This window comes from Thamnophis sirtalis, unplaced genomic scaffold (assembly GCF_051295495.1).
Source record: "Thamnophis sirtalis isolate CommonGarterSnake01/CBP01778 unplaced genomic scaffold, rThaSir2_p1.2 scaffold_12, whole genome shotgun sequence".
Lineage (NCBI taxonomy): Eukaryota > Metazoa > Chordata > Lepidosauria > Squamata > Natricidae > Thamnophis > Thamnophis sirtalis.
Genome location: NW_028261392.1, coordinates 34,909,931 through 34,936,596, shown reverse-complemented (window position 1 = coordinate 34,936,596; position 26,666 = coordinate 34,909,931). Strand labels below are relative to the sequence as shown.

Below are 26,666 nucleotides of genomic sequence, written 5' to 3'. Positions count from 1 at the left end.
AATGAACTCCAATAATGAGAAAAAATATTAATGAGACATACACTTGCAGTTTGGATCAGGTTTCTGGCTGAGAAAAAGAATCTTGTGAATGGAGATCTTTCTCATTAATATCAAATATGCAGCTATCAGGAGGAGGGAGCAGCTAATAGTATGAATATAGCAACTGGTTTTGACTGCTCTCCCCCCATACTAAATTCTATCTGCATGGCAAAGAATATCTGCAGATCAACAACATATACAGTAAGTGAACAAGGAAACTAAGAAACAGCTTAAGTTGACAGTTTGCTCTGGTATGCAGAATGATGGACCAATTTCCTAGGTTTTCTCTCTTAAATAAAACCTGAACTGAACATACTTTTTGAAACACCATTGTCTTAGATTTTTCAACTGGAAGATATATGATCAATCAAAAATTATCTCAGAATATCTGTCAGAACAGCAGCCAAATAATGCTTCAAGAGTCTGAGTAACTCTGTGATTGCCTACAGTTTAATAACATCATCAATGGAAAGTGGAGGTAATAGAAGCGCCAGTGGGGGAGGGAGACAACTATATCTCTTCAGCTCCTCCCCTAGTAACACTAAGTATGGTTCATGAATAGGATAAGTGTCATCTTAGCTATGGATGACATATTTTCTAATGAGAGCAACTTTTGCATCTCATTTGGAAACCAAGGACCCAGAGTATGGAGGAAGGATGGAGAGGCCAATCAAGCACAGTAATCCCAAGGTTATTGAACCAGTTTTTGGTGCTTTTGGCAAAAGTTGCTCTCATCAGAAAAGAGGACTTTGGACCACTGAGTAACAGGACTTTGGACCACTTTGCTTCATTAAGACCAGGGTCAATGCAGCCATCTACCAGGAGATTTTGGAGCACTTCATGCTTTCTTCCGCAGACAAGATTTATGGGAATGCTGACTTCATTTTCCAGCTGCCCACACTGCCAAAAGCACCAAAATCTGGTTCAATGACTGTGGGATTACAGTGCGTGATTGGCCAGCAAACTCGCCTGACCTGAACCCCATAGAGAATCTGTGAGACATTGCCAAGAGAAAGATGAGAGACATGAGACCGAACAATGCAGAAGAGCTGAAGGCTGCTATTGAAACATCCTGGTCTTCCATAACACCTCAGCAGTGCCACAGGCTGATAGCTTCCATGCCACGCCGCATTGAGGCAGTAATTGCTGCAAAAGGGGCCCAAAGCAAGTACTTAGTACATATGCATGCTGATACTTTTCAGAGGTCCAATATTGTTCTATGTATAATCCTTGTTTTATTGATTGCATGTAATATTCTAATTTTCTGAGATTGTGGATTTGGGGTTTTCATGAGCTATATGCCATAATCATCACAATTATGACAAATCACGGCTTGAACTATCTTGCTTTGCATGTAATGAGTCTTATCTCATATATCAGTTTCACCTTTTAAGTTGCATTACTGAAATAAATGAACTTTTGCACGATATTCTAATTTTTCGAGTTTCCCCTGTATATGCTTGGTTCCAACCAAGAATAGTAGCATGCTTGGAATCAAAATAGTTGTTCAATCCTAGTATTGTCCACAAAGCTCACCTGTCAGTTTGTATACATGCTATGTCAGTTTGCCTTCAAGAAGAAAAAAATAGTAACTATGCAATCTGACATATATCTACACAGAAATAATTCCCAATTAGTATAATAGAGATTTGACCCATAGTAACGTGGAGGCACATCCTACAGAACTTACTTATAAGAAAACAAACATTTCCTAGATGGGTTTCCATATTCCATTATTTCTATACATACAGATGTATACATACAGAGGTTATATTAAAATCATATCATGGAACCTCTAATAAGAAGATAGCCAAGCTTACTGTCATGAAGACTCTGTCTACTTCTTCAAATCCAATAGGTTTACAGTTGACCCAGATAACAGGGCTGGTCTGTACTGGCATCTGATCTAAGCAGTTTTGTCCAACAGTTGCTCTACAAAATCTTCCATATGCCTCTTTGGATGCACCTACAAGTCCCCCATACCCAAGATGTCTCAGGTCATACTAAACAGGGGTACCAGATGGCTATATCTGTATCTCCATTTCCATCTCTATCTATATCTATACATCTATATCTATTTTACTACATCTACCCCGTACTGATGAACACATTCAACTCTTAATGCTGAAACAAAGTCATTTTACTTAGATGGCTTCAACAAAATGTTTGGAGCACAAACGAAAAAAATCTGGAATTAGGGAAATGAATTTCTTGTCACAGTTAAGACTGGGCTCTTCTTCCATCTCTTAAATCCTGAAAGGGAGTGGACTTCTCCCCATTTCCTGAGTTGATTAAGGTAAAGAACAGCAAAGATTCCTCCTGCTTGCCCACCATCCATGAGGCAAGCAAGTTGTACTTTATCAACAAGTAGAATGCAAGCTTTAATACAAATCTGGCCACACATCCTTCACCTTTTGCATTGTTCTTCTATTTCCAGGACATGATAACAACCCATACTATTCACAAATGTAGTTTCTAGCCAGTCATAGCAGCAATAAACCTATGCCAACAAGATAATGAAGTATAATGAGGTTAATGAGAGCTTAAATTTGTCAGGCATCACAATATAGCTTGCAGTAAATCTTGACTTTTTAGACACACAAGCCCTTATTGAGAAACAGATTTACTTAGTAGAAATCTCTCAAATTCTCTCAGCTAGATTAGTCTCATTATTGCTGTCAAGAATGAAGCCAAGCATACAAAGATGATTTATTCTCTATAGTGCAAGAAGTCAAAGCCTTTATCTCGTCAGACTTAAGTCCAGCCTCTTTAGCTCATATTTCCAAGATAATGGATGTTTGGTGGCCCTGGGTGGCTCAGAAAAGTTTAATAATAATGCTGCCTAGCTCAGGAACTGCTCTGACCCTAACAGTATGTTGCCAAAATGATAAATCATGCATTATTATGTTATGACATAAGCTCTACCTGTTGTACATGAATTGCAGCATTGAACACAACTAAATAAACTGTAGAATTTTTGACATAATGTATGTTTTGTCACATTCCTCTGATGGTCAATTTGTGATCTGTTTATGTACTTCAGTTCTGTAATTTAGTGGCTTACTGGATGATAATGCTTAATTAACAACTTTACTACCTCATATTATTCTGCTGCATCATGCGTAAGGTGAAATTAAACCTGTCTTTTGAAAAAGGTTTATTCAACTGTCTACTCTGTCAGATTGAGACTCATGGGTCATTCCGAAAACTTAAATATTCAAGTCTTTTTATATTTTTAATTAATACTTCATACACATAAATCTGTTCTAGATTAATTATTTTTGGTACAAGAAAATAAAGATACTGAATATATGCAATTTACTAAAAACAACAATTCTTTGTTTACATATGACAAAAGGTATATCAACAAGAGATGAGGAAAAAGTAACATTTTTCTTAACAAAATATCATGTTATTTGGCTGCTCCATCTTAAAGACAACTTATTAATACCTTAAAACCAGATATTTCATGATTATCCCAACATTCTCAAGAAGATGGAAATGAAGGATGCTATCAAGTGGCAGGAATAAGCACAAACAGTTCTGATAATGAATTCCATTACTGCAGGGATGTCAAACTCGCAAAAACACATTGTCATCATATGACGTATTACATCTTTTCCTTCTTAGCTGAAACAGGGATGGGCATGGCCCAGTGGTGGGTTTCAGGAGGTACGCCCCAGTACAGGCGTATCCGAGCCAGCCCAGAGCACCAGATACCGTTCCGGTATGGTGTTACAGAGGGCCCACCCGTCCACTCAAGCTCCTTATCTGTGTTTTAAAGCTTCTATGCTGCCGCACACGCGCATGGCACGTACAGCACCTGCACGACATTCCACGGAGCAGCTGGAGCATCGCAGAGGCATAAGACGGTCCCATTCCAACTGTACTGGTCTTAGCGCATTATGTGTCTTAGCATCTCGACACTCCAGCTGAACTTCAACTGTTCATGATAGGATCATATTACTGTCGTATCCATCTGTATACAGATGCAAAAGTTATCTTTCCTTATCTGGTCTTCTCTTTCACTTAGCACTACTGCTTTGTTGCATCTTCATCCTTGAAAATCCCAGTCTGAATTTTTGATTGTTTAAGGCAATCTATTTAGTTTTTGTTACACACAACTTCAATACCAAAATAGATATTCCATTATTTCTACCACCCTATATAACTACATGGGATATAGTTATATTATATCTAATGGCTCCTCCACATACATCTTTGCCACTGACTTGCCAGATTAATCATACATTACATGGATTTGAAGAAAAATCTCATATCATCTAAATCCAACCGCAGTGGGAACAAGAAGTCAAGATTCTGCTCTGCTACAGGTAGGGCATTTTGGAGAGTTACAGCTACCAAGGTGCCATAAAGCTCAAAGCTGTACCATTCTAACATACAATTCAAGCTACTGATTTTAACCTTTACAGCTGGGACCTAGGAATCTTCTCCAATCAAAGTTGATCTATATGAGGTATTCCTCCTGTCAGAAACTGCTAATAGTCTTCTGTTGCTATGCAGTAAAAGAACTAAAGCCAGGGAATGTGATTTTTCAATTCTTTGGAACATCTGTTCTCTTGACACTACCTCCTTCTGTGAACATTTTCCAGAAGTTCATGAAAATGGAGCTTTTCTAGAATGTTATACAGCAGCAATCATAGTATGTTTTTTCTACCATGTTGTAACATTGCTCCATGTGTTTTGTGTTACCCATGGAGAGTTTGGTTAGATTTTCCAGCATGCCAATTTAATAAATATTTTTATAAACATGCCTTCTTCAGACTTTTTTTAAAGTACATATTGTCTTGATATTCAGTTACCTGGTCTTAGATACATTTGAAGCAGAAGCAGCTAAACATACTTGTATGACATACATACTTTAGGCAGCTATGTCTGTGTAGATGGTACAATCACTAGTGATTAGAAAACCCCTCTGTGTGTATGGGCAAATCTGCTTACCTCTAACTGAAGCTATAGTTATTTTTCTAACCCTGTGAGCCACCATACCAATAGTAGTAATTAAGCTAGTTTCATTAGTGCTATCCTGTAGACAAGCAATGTGATAAAGCATAATTACCTGCAAATGGTTAATGTCAAGATTTTAATAAGCACTGTCTGGCAAAGAATTGTACTGTCTGTGCATATAATTATTGTTAGATGCATTTGTCCCTGGAGTTCTTCTAGAAAATCATTTGCAATATGGATGTGATATTGATGTTGTTGTAGTGATATTGTGGGGCATTTTGTAGGCCATAGAGGTAGCATAGAAATAAGTAATAATAATCTTAATATATGAGTAAAAGTTTAAAGATTCATTACACTGTTAGGAATATATATCATGCCTCTATTATTATTATTATTTTGCTAAACATATCTCCTTAAAAAAAAGAGTCTGATATCACATATTACAGTATAACTTTAAACCTCTCTCTACCAACAGGAAAAACATTTTAATATTATTTCCAAATCAGAAGCACACTGAAATTTAAAAAGGCCAAACATTGCTATTCAAGTCTTTTATTGCACTTTCATGCAACAATTTTAAATGAGAAAATATATACACAAACAAATCAAAATCAATATATAATTTTAACAATAGAACATCCTAAACTTACATAAATCCCACATAGGTCAAAAGATACTTGTTGACACTTTTAAGTTTATTAGATATCAGCAATGAAAGAATCAAGAAATATAAAATTGTGTAGAAAAATTACCATTCCCTTAATTCAGGGGTGTCAAATTCGATTTCATCAGGATTATGATTGACCTTGGGGGACTGGAGTGGGCAACACTGGGGTGGGCGTGGCCAGCTTGACATCACTCGTGTTGGGGGCACCTGTGGTGGCCTGAGCGCTCTGCCAGAGACAGGAGGCTCCCAAACTTCATTTTTGGCTGGGATGGCCTCCTGCAACCCTCTGCCAACGAAAATGGAGCTCGGGAAGGCAGCATACGGCCCTCCCGAGCTCCCTTTTCACTGGCAGAGGCACCATGGGCCAGTACTTCACTGTTTCCAGGGCAGCCCTGTGGGCCGTATCTAAGCATCACGTGGACCGGATCCGGCCTCCAGACCTTGGGTTTGACATCCCTGCCTTAACTGATGTGTCAGACAAAAATGAGGAAGCTTGTTTTTTTTATTTTTTGTAACCTGGAAAAAGACTATGTGGTGTGTATTTTACATAGTATTAAAAAAAAGCATTCTTACATACATATCATGGTCTGTTGCCTTCAATAAAGGTTCATTGCATTTTGCACAGAAAAACTTTCCCCTTCAAATCACAAAAATAAAGCAAGGGCTCTCTTAATGCTCTGGACCAATGAGTGTGGGAGCAGACAGGTCTTCAATGCAAAAGGTTAACAGGGTCAAAGCCATCTGCATCTGTGGGGAATTGCTGTTCCCCAGGGCAGGTGCAATGACAGAGAATGCATGACTCCTAGGTCTTACAAGATGGTACCCGAAGCATACCAGTTCCACACATTCTGGAGGGATGAACAGAAACAAACAGGTGGCATCCTGTGAATGACCTGGAAACCCACCCACCCCAATCATGTAAGGATTTGTAGGTGGTAACAAGCATCTTGAATTGGGAGCCAATGCAGCTTGCAAAGCTAGAGGTATTAACAGAATACCAGAGTTGGAAGGGAATTTGGAGGTCTTCTAGTTCAACTCCCTGCTTAGAAGACCCATATCTTATAAGATAAATGGTTGTCCAATCTCTTCTTAAAAACTTCCAGTATTGGAGCACCCACAACTTCTGGAAGCAAGTCGTTCCACTGAGTAATTTTTCACTGTCAGGAAATTTCTCCTTAGTTCTTTGCTTTTCTCCTTCGTTAGTTTCCATCCATTGCTTCTTGTCCTGCCTTCAGGTGCTTTAAAGATTAAGTCGAACCCCCTCTTCTTTGTGGTAGCTTCTCAAATTTTGGAACACTGCTATCATGTCACTAGGGCTATCATGCCCTAGTTCTTTTTTTCCATTAAACTAGACATAACCAATTCTTGCAACCACTCTTTATATGTTTTAGCTTCCAGTTCCCTAATTATTTTTATTACTCTTCTCTGTACAGTATTCTTTCTAGAGTCTGGACATCTTTTTTATGTCATGGTGACCAAAACTGGATGCAGTATTCCAAGTGTAGTCTTACCAAGGCATTCTAAAGTGGTACTAATACTTCACGTGAACTTGATTCTACTCCTCTGTTAATACAGCCTAGGACTGTGTTGGGTTTGTTTTTTTTGCAGCTGCAGCACACTGCTAGCTCGTATTTAAGTGACTGTCCACTAGGACTCCATGGTCTCTCTCACAGTTACTATTATTGAGCCTATTACTACTATTATGTGGGTGTATTCTGAACAAATAATTTCAGAATGCTCTGCAAGCATAGACAGTAATCCAAACAAGATTTGACAAAAGGACGAGTGACTATAAATAAGGCTTTCCAATCCGTAAAGAGGCACAAATGTGCAAAAAGCAAAGTTATGCAAAGGTTTGATAAACATTCTGTGCCTTAATCTGCTTCTTTGATATTGCTAATTTAATTACTACTTTAATAAGGAGTTGCTGACAAGTATTTAGGAAAGCAGCATATGAAATGAATTTTCTGAAACAGAAGATATAACTAATGAAGCTGACAAATACATAAGTGTGACAATAAATGGTAGAAAACCAAATATTATTTCAGACACAACTGAAATAAGCGTATATTCTGACCGCCTCCAACTAACAAGGCCTCGAGATATTTTGGGATTACAACTTTTCAAATCAATAGCAAACTTCAAAAATTCCTTCAAATTGAAATCATACTTACATCCTTAGTTTAATATACATTCAATTAAGGTAATAGTCTAAACCAAACATATATACTTCTGATTTTTTGAAAGATTTTTTTATTCCATATTTATTATTTATGTAAATAATTCAAGATAGCGAATATATCTAGTATTCCTTTTTCTAAGACTGGTGCCTTAATCCCTGGCCCTGGACCAAACTGATGTTCTGATTTCTCCCTCAATTAGAAAAATGATTGAGGTTAAAAAACAAAAAGCCAGAATCTAAATGACTGATGTACTTCCATTATTTTTATAATTTTTACCATTAGTTTTACAACAATTGCCATGAACTATTTTTAATAGGATTTTTTAAAAAAAAGTACAGAACAATGAACAAAAGATTTTAAGAAGATAATATATAGCTGTTCAACCGATAATATAATTAATTGTTAAGTTATATTGACAAGTAAAACAAAATCAAAGTTAAATATTAACATATTAAATTGATATAAATCATCTAAATATATTACAATAACTGTACACTAAATTACACCTAATGATCTGTCTTTTCTTATAAATTATTATGAAAGTTTTTTTACTACAGTTTTTGAAGACTTTTTCAGTCTCTCAGCATAATTATCTTGGCTATGCCACATTTTAGCATCTTATTTGAAGGCAAAAAGGTGTTCTGGGGTGTATCTGACGGATACATGTAGAGGTACAAGAAGTGGGGGGGAGGGTTGGACTGCACTGCAGCTGCAAAGAACACTCATACAATCCTGGGAGAAGATGCAACTCCTTTAGGATATCTGAGTACCTTCCATTATCCAAGTCATTTTTGACATATCCTGTGACAATGCATATTTCTTGTGTAATTCTGATTTTTTTTACTCCAAACCTTGAATCTTGACTTGTTATTGTATTTATAACACTGTATAAATAAGAAGTTAGAGATAAATGAGAATAAATGTGTTGATAGCAAATAATTTTAAAGAAGAATACTAGAAAGCAGATTTTCTCTGTAACCTATTTTTTTCTATTCACTACATCATTCTAATAATATATTTTGTAAGCCGCTTACAGTAAAATTCTATATGAGAAACAGCAACACTTGAGTTGAGAGACTATAATTTATACTGAGAAGTAGGATAATTTTTGAAAAGTGTAGGATATTTGAGTATGCATTTTGATTAATACTGATGGAAATGATAAAAACAATCACATCCTGACTGAACATTTCAAAAATTAATTTAGTGAAATATACTTGTTATGTTTAATGTAAAGATATTTCACCACATTAAATTTTAGAAATTTTTATGATTAATTTTACGTCAAGCTACCAAGAACCTTCTAAAGCTGATTAACAATATTAAATACAGAATATATCTATAGAGGAAATCAACCTTTCCTGCAAATTTAAAAGTAATGTCCTGTGGTTTGTATTCAAATGCTATTTCCTGTGATTCATTGTATTGAAATCAACTTCATGGACTGGAGACATATCAGGTTCCTGAGATAAAAGATATGAGAATATAAACACTGTAGAAATAAATTGATGTTTTATTGACAAAAATAAAGTGACTGCCTGCAAAGGCCCCTGGATTGGGGCTGAAAGATGAAAACTGACCATAATTACGTAGACCAGGTTGCCCTGATAGACCGGTCCCACCAGAGGAAAAAACACTGCAGAAATAACTACATTTTAAAAAGACTACTATTTAAGATCAGATTTAAAGCAATATTATGTCGACTCAACATGCTTAAACCTAGGAAACCGGAAACTACAGCTAATGCCTTAGCAGATGAACTTAGAATCAATAAGGGTTTTGAGCAATCACAGATTGCGTTTGCAATGTTTTGGCGAGGTCTCACTCGCCAGCTTCAGGCTGGTGTTTTCGGCTTAAAGCATGGTCGGAGCTGCCGTCTTTCTATAAATCTTGGTGGGGTGGGTGTGGAGTGCTGGCTTTGTTTCAGTAAGTGGATTGATAGGCTGTGTGGTTGTATCATGATTGGTGGATTGGTGCTAATTGGTGCTGGCTGTGTGTCTGTTGTTTTGTGTTGTAACGGCCTGGGTGGTGGGTGGGGCTCGTATACACACACACACGCACGCACGCATACATACATACCATGAGTGGAAAGGTCTTAGCTTAATACTATTCTTACTATGTAAAGTTCCTTCTGACAAAGTTGTCTGAATATCTGGGTTCTGAAAAAGACCAGGAAATTATTTTTAACTTACTATTTTCATCATAGTTGTCTGGCAGAGTAACCTGACTTTATGCCTCCTTGAAAATCCTTGAGTATTGTCATAACATTTGATGATGCATTTTAGCTCTGTGATTTCATTCAATTTAAAAGTATTCATTTGGAGAAATGGGTTTTTAACCTAATTTTTATCTAGCTCAGTTCATATTTTTCTCTTTCCTATTGCTTCTTTCAGGAGTGAACTCTCAGCAATCTATTCCAAGGCCAAGTGGAATCCTCACATATGAAGATATTACCCATTTCTAATGTAAATCCTTGCTACCTCTATATACAGTAGTTCCATTTTTTTAAAAAAATCAATTCACTAAAAGTCATTTACCAGAAACTCTTGAAATGAGTTGTCAAATCAGAGTCATCTTCTCATAGAAATATGAATAATTGGAACAACTGCAGAGTTTATAAAACACATAAACCATTAAGAACACACATATTGAATGAAGTCATCTCATTACTAAGCAATACATTGAACTTTTATTATATCAAAATATTGATTATAGTGTATGTTCGCCACTTACAATTTGAGTCATAAAACACTGGAAGTGCAATTAAAAACATTCTTTCTGAAAATAAAAAGCTACATGGGATATTACCCTAAATATTTGAAAAGTGATTCTATTGGTTTGTTTTGAAAGCTGTGTCATAATTAAACTTACCTCTTCTTGCTTGGAAATGTCACACTTTTTCATTTTTGACTTGGTCCTAGCTGATTCATTTTTAACAGAAGACATATCTCTGTATGAGGTGCAAAGCGTGCTGGTTTCATCTGGCACCTTTAGTCTTGGAGATTTATCAGGAGCCTGATCTTGACCATCCATTGGTCTCACATAAGCTGTTGGTTTCTGCTGAATTATATTTGGTTTTGAAGCAAGTGCAGGATGAAAATTTTGTACACAGTGTCCATTGCTATGCATAGCTGGTCTTTCTTGAGCCTGGACTCCAGTTTCTGTGGCACAGCTCAATTTTGACTGCTGTTGTGTTTGAATGTTCTCTACAAGTAAGGATGCTACAGGGCCTTGAATAGCACTGGATGAAGATGATGGTGAAGGAGTGTGAACATAATGTATAATCTTTTCCAAGCTGCTCTTGTGGTTAGCTATTTTGAAATTGTTACTCTGTGAATCTGACAATCCATGCCTATGTTTCCCCCTCTGCTGATTCTCTAAGCAACGCCCAGATTTCTGCCAACCTATTGTTGCATTCTTGCTTAGCTGCCCAGAAAGCGTCACTGGCAAAGAAGACTGAGGACTGCAAACAGAAGTCTGAGTATGGGTCATAGTTTCAGCAACAAACTGCTCCTCCATTTTGTTCATAGATGCCTGTGACATACAGGCTTTTGGAACGCCAACAAGCTGGCTTTGATTGGAGTGATCGGTCAACAATTCTTTCATTTCATCATAGTTACCTAGTGTATTCTGGATACGACTAGACAGTTCATCCCCCTTATTTGTCTGTAAAGGAAATAATCAAAATAAATAAAAGGTCAAGAAATAAAATCACTGAAAATCATGAATGTGCAGTAATTTTGCAGTGTAGGATTGATAATTTAAAAAATGCATGTTATTGTTTGAGACTATCTAATAATTCTATTTATTCGAATATTGGTAAGCATTAGACAGGGAACATATAGCAGATGTAAAGTAACTCAGATAAATCTACTGCCCTACAAACATATAGTATTTATGTATTTGGAAATAAATTCAAACTTTATATAGAACAATACAACAGCAGTCACATTATATAGTTATTCAGATTAGTTAAAGACATAAAATCTGTAATGTCTCTAATAAGCTATGTAATTTTTACTTTTTAGATGTTCTGAAAATACAGCTGTTTTAGTTAATTTATGTTTTAAGGTATTGCACAACCCACAATACAGATTAATTACATATGTTGTAAAAACATAATGTAACTTTCCAATTCAAAGGAATCCTAGCTCAGATAAATATGTTTCTTTGTAATCCTTCATTATTCAAGAAATTAATAAAGGAATATATTGCACATGGGCGGGGGGAATAGGCAGATTGAATGCCTCTGCAGTCATTCATAAGGATGAATGACTGCCATGGTGCTGCAACATTCATAATTTCAGGACTGTGTCATAAATACTTGGGAGGGTTATTGCAAAACTTCAAAACAGTCACTAAATGAACTGTCGTAACTTGAGGATTACTTGTATTTAAGTAGTTAACTATTTATTACACAAATAGTGAAACTTACTGACCTGCCTATTTTATAGACTAATTATAGATTAATTCTCTAATCATAATTTAAATGCAAGATGCTCTTTCTTTGGGTAAAAGTAAAGACAAAGGTTTCCCTTGTCCAGTCATATCTGACTCTGGGGGTTGGTGCTCATCTCTGTTTCAATGCTGAGGAAGCCAGCATTGTCCAAAGACACTTCTGTGGTCATGTGGTCAGCATGCTATCCTCCAAGATGCAGGGAATTCTGTTACCTTCCCACCAAAGTGATATTTATTTATCTATTCACATTTGCACCCTTTCAAACTGCTAGGTGGACAGGAGCTGAGGCAAGTAACAGGAAGTCATCCCGTCGCACAGCATTCAGTTCTCGAACCTGTGCTGTCAGCTTTCCAGCTGACAAGCTCACTATCTTTAACCACCTATTAGCTCTGTATAACACCTCTTAAGAAGTAGGTTCTGCTGCTGTGATATAGAAACCTATAGGAGTTGTGTTCATAACATAAATTAGCACTGTGGGATGAGGCAAAGGCATGGGCAAATACAGATTCAAAGAGGTACAGGGACCAAGGTATGCTTCTCTTATTTGGTTAAGGAAAACATTTCATTATTCCATGAAAAAGTACATGAAAAATCAATAGCCTATCCTGAATGGAAATTTCTGGTGGATTATAACATAATCCTGCAAAAAACAAGAATGATGTTAGATTCCTGAAAAACAGGTTAACATTTATGTCTATATGACCAGATTGAAATTGAATAGTTTGTCAATTTATCTGAAAGGTTTATTTTAAAAAGAGATGAAAGATATTGACTAGGCACTATGCAAGCGTAATCTCATTTTAAAACATCTTATTTTTTCAATGCACAGGTAGTTCTAAAATTATGACCATTCATTTAATGATGGTTTGAAGATATGATGGCCTCAGAAAAAGTGATTTATGATCTGTCCTTAAAATTTTAATTGTAGCAACACCCCCATGAGCATATGATTACAATTTGGATGCTTAGTAAATAGCTCACATTTACAATGATTGCAGGGTCTTATTGTAGTTTATGACCTTTCCAGTTAAGTTTCTATCAAGCAAAGTCAATTGATGAAGATTGATGTGTTTAACAATCAACAATTTAATTTGTTTAAATTCTGGTCCCAAGTATGGTCATAAGTTGAGAACCTGTAACTGAATATAATGCTGCCCTAATGTTCTATTCCAAATAACAAGCACCTAAATTTATCAATATAAATGCATGCTTTATTAAGTTTGTTCAGTATGTGAAACTATACTTATCTATAATAACCTATTTCTACAGTTCAATCAAAGTATGAACATAAAATAATTAGTGCAGTTGGATTTACTGGATCAAATTATTTAATTTAACTTGCATTGTTCAAAAAAGTTAAGAAAGCAGTCATTCTCACAAGTAGCTTTGTGAGATGGATGGCAACATAAAACAAATTAATTAGTTTTCTAAAAAAAATATCCATGAGATCAGTGATATACTGTCAATCTTAATCCATTCAAGGACTGATGCGGGAGACAATGAAGATGATTGGACAGAAATGTTTAGGAAGGAATATTTACCTAGGCAAGAGGAGTTTAAATGATTTTAGGTTGCAGAAAACTACGTAACATTTGGAACTGTTGAGAAAATGAATCAATGTAACTTGGAAGGCACAATGAACAAAAATCTGCAAATATTAAACTCCTTTGCCTTATAAAAGTTCTACCTAATCTATTTCACTATTCCATAAACAATTCAATCTAACAGATGGGAAGGATAAAGTATACAATACATACCTTGTATGGTTCACTGAAGAGAGAATAACTGGTATTAAATATGCTGTCTTCATGCTGGGTCTCCTGATTTCTCCTTTCCCATTCTTTTCTTCGTAGCATATTTCTGTCAAGATCATAGACACTGCACCAAAAAAGAACAAAAAGTAATCAAATTTTGTGGCAGTATTTAGGTGCAGAAGACCCCCAAAATGATAAAATTGATAAGATGATTCATCCCTTGATCAAGGGATTTAACATAATAAGAAAGGAAGGAAAGCTTATTATTGTCTTAAACTAGTTATACCTATATAAAACACTCCAAATAAATTCCAAGTAGGAATGCTACAATTGTCATTTGCATTAGTCCTATCTAGTGGTGGGATTCAAATTTTTTTACTACCAGTTCTGTGGTCATGGTTTGGTGGGCGTGGTGTGGCTTGGTGGATGTGGCTTGGTGGGCATGGCAGAAGAAGGATACTGTAAAATCTCCATTCCCTCCCCACTCCAGGGGAAGGTTACTGCAAAATCCCCATTCCCTCCCACTCAGCTGGGACTTGGGAGGCAGAGAATAAATGGGGGCAGGGCCAGTCAGAGGTGGTATTTACCGGTTCTCCGAACTACTCAAAATTTCCGCTACCAGTTCTCCAGAACTGGTCAGACCTGCTGAATACCATCTCTGGTCCTACCTCCCAAAGTTTACATAAGGTGGCAAACTGTGGAAACTAGAAAGCAGTGCCTGATAATTCTATATATCATCTTCAGGTTTTTGTCTACAAAAAGGTGATAAAATAAAATATTTAGTTATTTTATTTACTAAAACGTAGATGACTATATCACTTTGAGTGGCTTATACTCCTATGTATTAATGTTTAAATGTTTATTTTGTTGTGCTTATGCCTATCTACACATCTATCTATCTATCTATCTATCTATCTAATCTATCTAATCTATCTATCTATCTATCTATCTATCTATCTATCTATCTATCTATCTATCATCTATCTGATTAAAAACAGATTCAGTCTAGCAAAATAACACAAGATACATATCAAAGAGCAGTCAAGAATAAGGGTAACAGCATTGCTACAGAAAGGTCCAAACTCATATTAACCCCAGAAATCAGGATTATCCTAACAGGACTGGAGCTAATGTAACAGTGGTTTTTAAACCTGGCCATTTCAAAATGTGTGGATTTCAACTTCCAGAGTTCCCTTGACAACAGGTGTTTAATAATTTTCAGATATGTCTATCTCCTTTTATAGCTAATAGCTAAGTCAGTTTCTTTTTAACTAAAGAAAAACAAGTTCTCCTTACAAAGTTGCTGTTTGAATAGCTTATATGAATTTTTATGGGAGTGATGACTTACTCATTAATGTTAAAAAATATTTCCAAATGAAAACATATACTGCAGTGCACATAAAAGTAATAGACCATCTTTTCATAGTGGTGACATGATTAATAAAATGCTATATTGGGATGCAAGTAATTTTTTAGACTTTTTACCTAGTTCAAATGAAAGTTAATTTGAAGGTTCTACATTATTTTTTCTTCCTTTTACAAACAGAAATGCCACAGGGTAAAGCAATTATTCTGATTTACTGTTTTTCCTTTGATTGAAAATAAAGACATATAGCCTAGCCTAGCATCAAAAAAGCAACAACGAAACAAAGTGTTCTTTCCCTTAGACAAAATACCTACTATGCTGTTTCAAAGTCTTTACCTCTAGGCAGCTGTGCAGGGAAAACATCAATCAGTGACATGTGTCTAAGAGGAGAGTAATGTTTACTTTCACAGCTTTTCATCTTACATCCAATAAATTACTTCTCCTTCACCAAAAAAACTGGTTAAAATTTCATTTTTCATTTTGCAATGAGTTCTAAAACTTTTGCTCTAAGCAATTTTAAAGCTAGATTAATTGATTCTTCACTCCTCACGTTTTCCCCCCCAAGTTCTTTGTCCATTAAACCTAGAAGAAATGTCTCTGGTTTAATTTGCATATTCATTTGAAGAATCTTCTGTATCTGAACGGTGTTTTACATGTTTATAGCAGTGAGAATGGTTTATGCACAAAAATAGAGAGATATACTAATCCCCACAATGGAAGAATGGTTGGAAAAACTGATGGAACTAGTGGAGGTAACCAAATAAACTGCTTTAATCAAGAACACATCTAATTTGTATCTGTCTATCTATCTGAAACGTGCTTCAGGATTTTGTGAGGGGTCCTTGGTGCTCTCTGAGCTTGGTTGTTTTGTTTCAGACGTTTCATTATCCAAAACTAGTTTGGGTGATAAAGCATCTGCAACAAAACAACCAAGCTCAGAGAGCATCAAAGAGCCCTCATTTCAACCTTGAGCTACAAATATTCTCCTTTATTGAGATTTTATGCTTGAGCGTTTTTGTTATAGAAATGGCTAGTGTATACTGAGTATGCAAAATAAAAAATTGAGGCTGTAACGTTATTAAGTTCATTCAACTGCATTGAAAAGAGTCTGATATTAATGTCTTTTTTCTTTCATTCTACATTTCTCTCTTTCCCTTTCCCCATTTTTCTATTATTCTTTTTCATTTGTATTTTATACTCTAATAATAAATAAATTAATAAAATTATATTATAAAAAGAGATTCTTCTCTTCATGGGTTTTATGACTACTACCCACTATTTCTGTCATATAAATATCAATGCAGTTACTGTCTTCCAGTAACAATAACTTACGTAGAGATGGAAGCAAAATTGGATGAGAAGAAAATTGTTTCAGGAAAACTCAAGGAATTTTACCAAATCATCTCCAACATATAATGACATACACAGAGACTGGATTCAAATAGTACAACAAGCTACCATTTACATATTATGGCTTAACACTAATGAAATTAGCTTCATCATTGCATTTTAAGCCATATTTTATAAAACACATTTTGTATATCTTATAAATGATTTTAAAAACCAAATATTTTATGGATTAGCATGTTGCATAAATTCAGCTACCTGTGGCCTATTCACTAAATGATACCTTAATGTAATAAAAAATTATACCTTAATGTAACACTTCAACTAGGTTAGTACTTGTAAGTATATCTGATCTGTTAATTTTATAAAATAAATCTATGCAATTCTTTTTCTCAGCTATAGTACCTAGTCCAGGGAGAATGTAATCTTTATTTGACATATTTCTCTGCTGCCACAATCAAAATTACACTAAATAATATAATATTGCCTTGTTTAGTAAGTTTATAAGGAAATTAACAGATTTGTTTGAATTTGGTTATCTAAACTGTTCAGAATTTTTAAAAAAACATTTTCTAAAAAGTAAAAATATAGAAGTACTCTCCTGTTACTAGTGTGATTCAATTCATTTATTTCTCAAATAAACTTTCATAAAATATAAAGCAAAGGATGCCTAAATAGCAGGGCGGTATATTTTATTTCCAAGGGACAAGAAAATATGGCATTTCATTATCAGTGTCAAGTACTAACAGCCATAAATCCTATGATTCACGAAAACTGTCTATTTGGGTTACATTAACCAAGTAGCATTTCCAATTTACTGGTAATGACTTGAAGTTCATCAAATTTAATCAAGAAATGATCTATGTGCTATGTTATGTTATGTTTCACTTGGCTTAAATAGAATTGTGGCATACATTCTGCATGATTTACTGTATTTTGGACTACGCATAAGTGCTTGAAAGCAATACATGTATTGAGTATGAGTTTGAAATGCCATTTCAATTTGTTTCCAATTAAGTGCACTTACATTCAATAGCTACTTAGGATTTTAATTTTTCATCAGTTAATAGTCTTAGATGAAGATGTACAAATATTTAGATATTAGGTTTTTTTCAAATTTGTTTTGTTTGTAGAACTGATTTAGAGAGAGTTTAAAACACCCAAACCCTTTTTTTTTAGAGAGAGAGAGAGGAGGGAGAGGGAGGGAGAGAATATGAAAATTTGTTATTGGGCACATGTAAATATTGCAAATGAATAAAATAAATATTATGAAAGACATAGATAAATATCTTTCACGTTCATTGATTGCCATTGCAGTCAAAGTCGTCTTTAGATCAGCTCCTTATATAAGTACTATAGGTAGTTCTTGACTTACAACCTTCCGTTAGTAACCAAAGTTATCACAGCACTGAAAAAAGTGACTTATGACCATTTCTCACACAATCGTTGTAGCATACCAATGGTCATGTGATCAAAATCCAGACACTTGGAAACTAGCTCATTTTTATAATGGCTGCAGTGTCACATGATCACCTTTTGCAATGTTCTGACCAGTAAAGTCAATGGGGAAGCCAGATTCAATTTACAACCATTTTATTAACTTAAAAACTGCAATGATTCATTTAACAACTGGCAAGGAATGTTACAAAATGGAGCAAAACTTACTTAATTGTCTCACTTAGTAACAAAAATATTGGTTGTTAGTGGAGGACTACGTGTACTTAGGTTATAGCAACCCCAGAAAGTAGCCTACCCTCAAAAAGCTATAGCTGCCTTACAGCTTCAAGAGGATTTAGAAGCCTACTTTGCAAGTGAACAAAAGTATGTATATTTCATAAAATAAGACAGAATTATGTTGGCATCTCTAAAAAGTCTCAGCAAGATCTCCTGTGACACACTTTCTTGTACAGGAATTGACAAAATAAAAATCTAGATTCTTAATATAACAGTAAAGGTGTTTGTATAGCTGGTGAATGCAAAGGATTAAGGATTAATATGGTCCTAGACCAGTGATGGCTAACCTTTTGTCATTGCGCACCCACACCCACACCCACAATGCAATGCATGCGGTTGGTGCAATACCTCACCCCGTTTTGCGCCTGGAAGGCCTCCTGCATCAACCTGGAAGTCCAAATGGGGATGGGGCACTGCGAGAGCCCCCAAAATGCAATGCGAGTGTCCCATGCATATGCCCCACCCCCATATATGTGCACACCTCAACCACATGCACCCCGCCCCAGCACATGCACGGCAGAGACCTGAAGACCAGCTGACCAGCGGGAGGTGTGTGCACATGCGCAGTGGGGCTGGGCTGGGGCAATGGCTGGTATGCCCGCATGCCATAAGTTCGCCATCGCGGTCTTAGGGCCTCATGAGACTTAAGATTCTGCTTCAACCATGAAATCCATCATTTTAATGCAACCATAATATGCAGCATTTAATATCCATGATCACATAATAAACTTAGTAAGCTCTTTCTTGTTGTTTTATTTTCATTGCTTTGGGACCTTTGTTTTCAATCTCCGATTAAATGCTCTCACAAAAAGAAAAAAAATCAGCAATATTTATTTTCAAATGCAAATACCAATCCAAAGAATTTAGTGAAGCTATGGATGTGTTGAGAGAAGGAACACTAGGGATTCCAATATTCTATTGTACTATAGATATGATTATCTTCATACTTGCTACACATAAAGCATTCTTATATTACCTAATCTTTTAACAATCATGGCTTACTACTTGAAAAAGTGAATGGCTTTCCTCTTCATTAATACAGAGCATATATAGCATACCATAAAGAAATAAAAGAACGCATGGTTCATTTAATGTTTATCAAAGAATATCTTCAACCATAAATAAAGCCACTAAAATTATATTATTGTAATTTGTCAGTAGCTGAACAAATGTTAATTATACAGCATTTAAACATTAGGCTTGTTAATGTCATATTTAATTTAAATGTTACTCTGTAAATGTTTCCCCACCACATTAATTTACTTCTATTATCGCAATTTCCATTATTAGATTAATAATGGCAAGAATACTGCCACTGAAAAGTTGTTTAACAGAAAAACAATTATTAATTAGAAGGCATCTTTAATTATACAGCATTTTATGCACTTGTTTTATAATCTGAAGTTGTACAGAAGCATGTTGTTTGATTCAGTTAGCAAGAAACATTTATGGCATGTAATACCAAGTATGAATTGCTTTCAAAAAGCTACTGGATTGCTCTTGTACACTTCTTGTACGGTGTGCAAATGGTTTAAACACTTCAACCTTGAAACAGAATATGGTTGAAGACAGAATATGTCTGAGTTTGGTACACTTCCAGAATAATTGGGACAATATCAGAACACTTCATATAAGGCCCAAACAATATGGTCTTGTCTATATTCTTGTCCCCAAAAAAATCAACTTTATTTTTACTTTCAATATTAATTTTTGGAAAATATTACAAAGAAATAAAAAGATTGCGACTAGCATTTTAAAAATCTGTAGAAGCTAAACACTCATCAATAGTATAATGATGACTTACATTTAAAATATACACTATTCTGTAGAATATACACTGAGATATATTTTGAGCATCTTAGAACAAATGTTTATTTCATTTACCTAATTATGTATTTAAACTTAGTGGCTTGGAAAAAGCATGGCTAACTGCAATTTTAGACATTGAACCAACCATCAGAACCAAGACTGAATTAAATAGATTTACCCCTCTTCAAATGATAGCTGGATAGATAGGACAGTTGAACAATGAATGCTTCACTTTTTCCTTAATTCCTGGCAGCATATAAATTAACAGATCTGAATATATGAATTCATTTCATGCAAGAATAAGATGGTCTCATTTAATGTACATATTAATTAGTATATTGATTACCATGATCTTAGAGATTTTGATTTCCAGTTATTTGACTCTTTCTAACTAAAAATGTATAGGAACTTCTGCCTAAAAACCATGTTCCTACTTATTTTAAGTTAGAGTAATAATAAAAGTAATAACTTATTAAATTTGTATTTAGTTATTTATTCAATTTCTACAGCCACCTGTCTCAATCATTGGCTCTGGGTGGCTTACATGATACCCATATCTCAATTAAGTCTGAATGGCTCACAATAATAAAACAAAGAAATTCAATAACAATTAAAAGAAGATAAAAGCATGCGTAAGTGAGGGGAGGAAAGTCTTTTATTCTGGTTCTAATACTAATACTGACTGATATTTGCTGTCAATGCCACTCTGGCAGAAAGAAAGAAATGGTTAATCTACCTAGAGTAGATACCTCCTCTTGATTTTGGAAAAATTAACTTGTTTTAAAAAGTCTGTTTACATGTATTATCTTTCTGCCAATATAACAAGAAAAACTATATTGTCCCAAATTTATTTTAAGATTTAAGAAAAAAAACATAACTGGGTCTGGAATAACTGAAATAAAAGGCAGTAATGATCCCTAATGGAGTTTAGAGAGAGCTAAGTAGAAGAAGGAAAAGGATGGGATTGGGAAGCTTGCAAACCATGCTGTTGACATCTTTGATGTGGAAAAAGTTGTTCCTTGCTCTGAGTGAACATCTGAATTACAGGTGTGCAATTACTGGCTGTTGTAAAATGGCAAGAATTCTATATGATTCTTTATTGTCAATTGCAATAAATGCCAACACCTGCTTTTCTGCAAAACACAACCAGTTTGTGGTGCACCCCTGTCAATAGTTTCTACCAGCCTAGATTTTTCAAATAATGTCCGGGCAATTTCAAATGCTATATTGTGATCTCATCTATGAAATTGTCTGGGGTGCTCAAGTTTATACAATAGAGAGTGATATTTCTAAACCTGAAGCTGAACAAAGGCTAACAGAGATAATAAAACGCATTTGCCTGTCATTGGCTGCTGAAGCTCTTCTTGTCTGGAGGAGACCCCTGTTAAGATTGTGGAGAAGAGCCTACAAAATTTCCCAAAGACAACATTTTAGAATAATTGAAAAACAAGTTGGCCATGTGGCCCGTAGTTCTTTAAGTGAAGCCCTTTCCAGATGATTCACAATCTGGGCTTCAGTGTTGGAAGAAATGTCCTTTTAGGTTCGGCTCCAAGTGGGGGGAAAAAGACACTGGAGACATGGAGGCTGCTTGGAAAGATGGTTTTAATGGTGGACAGGACCAAATGGCTTGAGTCCTGAACAGAAAAGGTGATCAAATGCATCAATGTTGGTAGAGAAGAGAAGAGGGGAAGAGAAGCTGAGTCCCTGGTTTTATGCCCTCTCTCGTCTTTGATCTTGAGCTTGTATTCTGATTGGTTGTCAGACTCCCATGGGCCATGCAGGGGCAACTCTCTATGCTGCGTTTTGAATCCAGGTTTGGTTGAGTTCTCAGATGCCATGTGGCGAGTTGGGTAAAGGGCCAATATTATCATGTCTTAATCCCATCACTCTGGAGCTGAAGGGGAGAACTCTTTATTATGTAAAATAGACTAGCTCAGGCTTTAATGGCTCATTGACAAAGGGGGATGGGCAGGAAGCTGCAGGGAGCTATTCTCTTTTAAAACATGTTTCTTCCTTTTCACATCCAGAGTAATATTCTGCCTTTTCAATATTTCCTAGGATATTTCATTTTTCTGGGAGAGGGCTGGATGATAACTTCCTACATCAGTATTGCAACCTTTGGCTAAATATCCTGGGGCTTTACAGTAAAGTCATAATTGGATATTCTTCTCTGTTGAAACAGAGGGCTAGTGTCTGAGGAGGCCATTAGAAGCAGGATAGGGACAAGAAAGAAAGAATTTGAAAACTATTTCAGCCTTACTATTTCCTCAGTGCCTCAATTCTTACAACAACTCAATACTTAACTCACAATATCAGAGCAGTTCTTCCAAATTCTCTGATGTGCCTTGTCTCGGTAAGTTATCTTTCAGTTCTTTGGTAGATCCTTTTCAAAGTTGATCAAAGCCATAATGTTCTATCCTAAATTGCTGGTAAATAATTGAAAAACTGGATATATACTTATGAACTCTAGATTTATCTAGTTTCAGCTTGCAAATTTCTCATTTTACTGTTCCTCTCCTAGTCAAATTTTCAAATGTAGTTAAAATCTTTGCATAAAGTGTGGAAATTATCCAGTAAGGGCCATTGCTATTACTGAGAGACAAAACTCATGAATGCCATACCCTTCAGTAAATACAGAACAAAAGGCACCTTGGAAATTGTAAGAAATTCCACTGACCGGCCATAAAAATGTCCTGCTGGGCTCCTCCAATTTTGACTGGCAAAGCCCCATGAGAGCTAAAAAATATTGGTTAGACTGAAGGTTGCTCTCCTGCTTCTATTATATTTATTTGTTAAATTTTTAGGCCGCCCAATCCCGGAGGACTCCGGGCAGCTTACAAAGAAAGAAAGAAAAAAGAAAAGCAAAATAAAAAAATAATTTAAAAATTCACAACACGCAACAGCTTTTCTGAAGGCCATGAGAGTGGGTAAGGTTCGGACCTCTGGGGGTAGCTGGTTCCACAGGGTCAAAGCAGCCACAGAGAAGGCTCTCCTCCGGGGGCCCGCCAGCCGACATTGTCTGGCTGACGGCATCCGAAGGAGGCCCACCCTGTGGGATCTTATCGGCCGTTGGGAGGTGTGTGGCAGTAGGCGGTCTCGCAGATACGCTGGTCCTGAGCCATGTAGGGCTTTAAAGGTCCATCATAACTTCAAATGATTGTTAAGCAATTGGTTATATGACAAGGATTACCTGTTGTGACAATTGCTTGCCATCGTAATTATGAGAAACATGAGAAAACAATTTCTCCAATATATTACCTTCATGGAGAAAAGGAGGAGGAAAGTGCAGAAATTGTCAAAACTTAGTTGACTCCCAACGTAAGATAATTTATCACCCATTAATAATTTTTAATTGTTAATTTGCTTGATTAAGGAAATTAGGTGGTGTTTTTTTTTTTGCTGTTTGTAATTTTTTTTACTGTAAATAAATTCCTAATCCCTCAAACAAAATAAATAAATAATGTTCTGCTTTTGTCAAAATGATGTAACTAGTATTGCACCAATAGCTTAGCTCCTTTGGAATACGCCCAATGCAACAATACATATTCAAAAATGGAGGCATTTGTTTATCAGATCAGCTCCTTTACCTATTGTTAAGTCCTGAGTAAGTCCTCGGACTTACAAATGACAGCTCGGCAACAGCCAGGCGCGCCTTAGCCAATCAGGCGCGACCTGCAAGTTGCCGGGCTGTCAAACGCACAGTTGTTGGTTCTCCTGTCTGACAGCTCTATATAAATAGCTGTCAGACAGGGAGAGGGTGCCGGTCTACTTCTGTTGTTTAGCATTGCCTGCAAATAAACGTGTTTGGACTTACGGTTACCTCAGACACCTCCCGCCTGGTTCTTTCCAAGAATCTAACATTGGCGACGAGCTGGTGGGATAACGGGCTCTGAGTACGACCTACAGGGCAAGCAAACATTTTTTTAGGCACCCATTGACCGGACAATCTTTCGCGCCTCGCTTTTCGCCTTAGCCGCAATCGCCATGGCCGGAATGCCCGCTTTCGCTCCTTTTGGAACGGCCGGCGAATCCTGGGCTTGCATTTCGCAGGTCCTCCAGCGGCTCCATGCCGATCACCCCGGGGTCGCGCGCATGAAGGCGCTGGCCCGGAGCTACGTATGGTGGCCCTGCCTTGACGCTGACATCGAGGCCTGAGTCGGCAGGTGTGACCCGTGCCAGGTGTCCTGCCTAGCTCCCCCCTCCTCATCCTCTCGGGAGTGGGAGATGCCGCGCGGGCCCTGGTCCCGCCTTCACCTTGACTTCGCGGGTCCTTTCCACGGCCAGGTCTTCCTGGTCGCTGTGGATGCCTACTTGCGCTGGGTGGAGCTAGTCCTCATGCGCTCCACCATGGCGGAGAGTACAGTACAGGCTCTGCGACGCTTGTTCGCTACCCATGGGTTGCCGGAAACGGTGGTGTCCGACAACAGCCCGCAATTCACATTCGCAGTCTTCCAGGCTTACCTGGCTGCCCAAGGAATCTGCCATGCCCTAGTCGCCCCTTACCATCCGGCCAGCAATGGCCGGGCAGAGAGGGCGGTCCGATCGGCCAAGGAGGCTTTGGGCCGCATGGACCGTGGCGACTGGCAGGCAAGGCTGGATGCTTACCTACTGGCCCAGCACTCCACACCTTGCCCATTCACGCGGCAAAACCCCGCGGAGCTGTTGATGGGTCGTCGCCTGCGGACCACCCTGGATAGACTACACCCCCTCTATTCAGGACTTCAGCCTGGCAACCTGGGGCATCCCTCCCGTTCCCTTTCCCCCGGGGATTTGGTCTGGGCTCGTAATTACCCTGGGGACCCTCGGTTGGTGCCTGCCACCATCACCGAGGTAACCGGACCTGTCTCCTACAGGTCCACCTACCCGATGGCAGCGAGTGGCGGCGCCACCTGGATCAACTGAGGCGTCGCCACCCCCCGGAGGCTTCCGCTCAACCCGACATGCAGGGCCGGCCACCGACGTCTTGCAGCCGGCCTCGGACCCGCAACAGTTCCAACGCATCGCGCCTCCGCTGGCCTTCCCCGAGTCAGGCCATCCTTCCCTGGCCACCGGGTCGCCGCAGCCCCTGGGACGGCCTCCTGCAGGCTCTCAATCCGCTCTCGCTTCCCCTTCGTCCTCCCAGTTAGGCCTTCCGTTCTCAGGCCTTCCCCATCCCCTGGCCGCCTACCGGCCTGTTCAAAATCCACCACCTCTCCCAGCCACGCCCCCTCCGCCTGGCCTACCTTCTCCTTGGGTGCCGCCTCCTGAACTAGGCCGCAGCAGTGACGTCACCTGGAGCTCCACTCCCTTCAGGGAGGAGCTCTCACGGGGACGTCCTTACCCTCCGGCGCCGCCTCTTCAACTGCGGCGTTCTGCGCGTGTCCGCCGTCCCCCCGCCTACCTGCAAGACTACGCATGTGCCCTTACTGACGCATGCGCCTCGCTGGGGGGGAAGGAGTGTTAAGTCCTGAGTAAGTCCTCAGACTTACAAATGACAGCTCAGCAACAGCCAGGTGCGCCTTAGCCACTCAGGCGCGACCTGCAAGTTGCCGGGCTGTCAAACGCGCGGCTATTGGTTCTCCTGTCTGACAGCTCTATATAAATAGCTTTCAGACAGGGAGAGGGTGCCGGTCTACTTCTGTTGTTTAGCATTGCCTGCAAATAAACGTATTTGGACTTACGGTTACCTCAGACGCCTCCCGCCTGGTTCTTTCCGAGAATCTAACACCTACTTTGTGAATTTTGTGATAGTGTTTGAGTATGTGAAAGAACGAGACCATCCGTTATTTTTACTATGTCTCTTCAAAGCTTTAAACCAATGTCAGTGTTTCTTTGGGGTGGGATATTTGGTTTCTGAGCAGTTGAAATATACTATTTTTCCTTTATATTATCTTTTATTTTTAATATTTTAACACTTTTTCCTTCCTGAGTCATTCTATCAAGAGCTGCCTGGATATTCATTCAATCAATCAATCAATCAAATTTGTTATATCGTGTAAGTCCTACCAATTGAGATTGTCCAACTGATACTTTCGAATTTACACAAGAGTCTAGGTTACACAAGAGCCTTTTGTCTTAAAGTTACAAAATATATATTGTAGTAGGGTGAAATTAGATTTGTTAAATATATTTTTTACATCTTACAAATTATCACACAAATTATGTGTGATAAATTATAATCTGTGGTTCACTTTGTCATCTTTGCCTATTAACAGCTAAGTTTGTTTTTGCATTCAACATTATTTGGCATTTCTGCTTCCTGAAATTCATTTATTTATGAGCTTATTTTCCTATTTCAATAATACTTGTACTACATATTCACCTTTCATAAGTTCTAACACATTATCTGATCTTCTGCTTT

The 26,666-nt window shown here is 37.5% G+C and overlaps 1 protein-coding gene across 3 annotated transcripts in view; it reads right to left on the bottom strand.

The window, feature by feature from the left end:
- The window catches only part of AFF3 (ALF transcription elongation factor 3), a 226,793-nt gene that overhangs the window by 173,980 nt on the left and 26,147 nt on the right, over positions 1–26,666 (bottom strand). For all 3 annotated transcript variants that reach the window (XM_087726604.1, XM_087726606.1, XM_087726605.1), the window contains exons 2-3: positions 14,074–14,194; positions 10,729–11,523 (exon numbers count right to left, since the gene is read on the bottom strand). In XM_087726604.1, the coding sequence (XP_087582730.1) occupies positions 10,729–11,523; positions 14,074–14,194 (916 nt within the window). The remainder of the gene's footprint in view (positions 1–10,728; positions 11,524–14,073; positions 14,195–26,666) is intronic.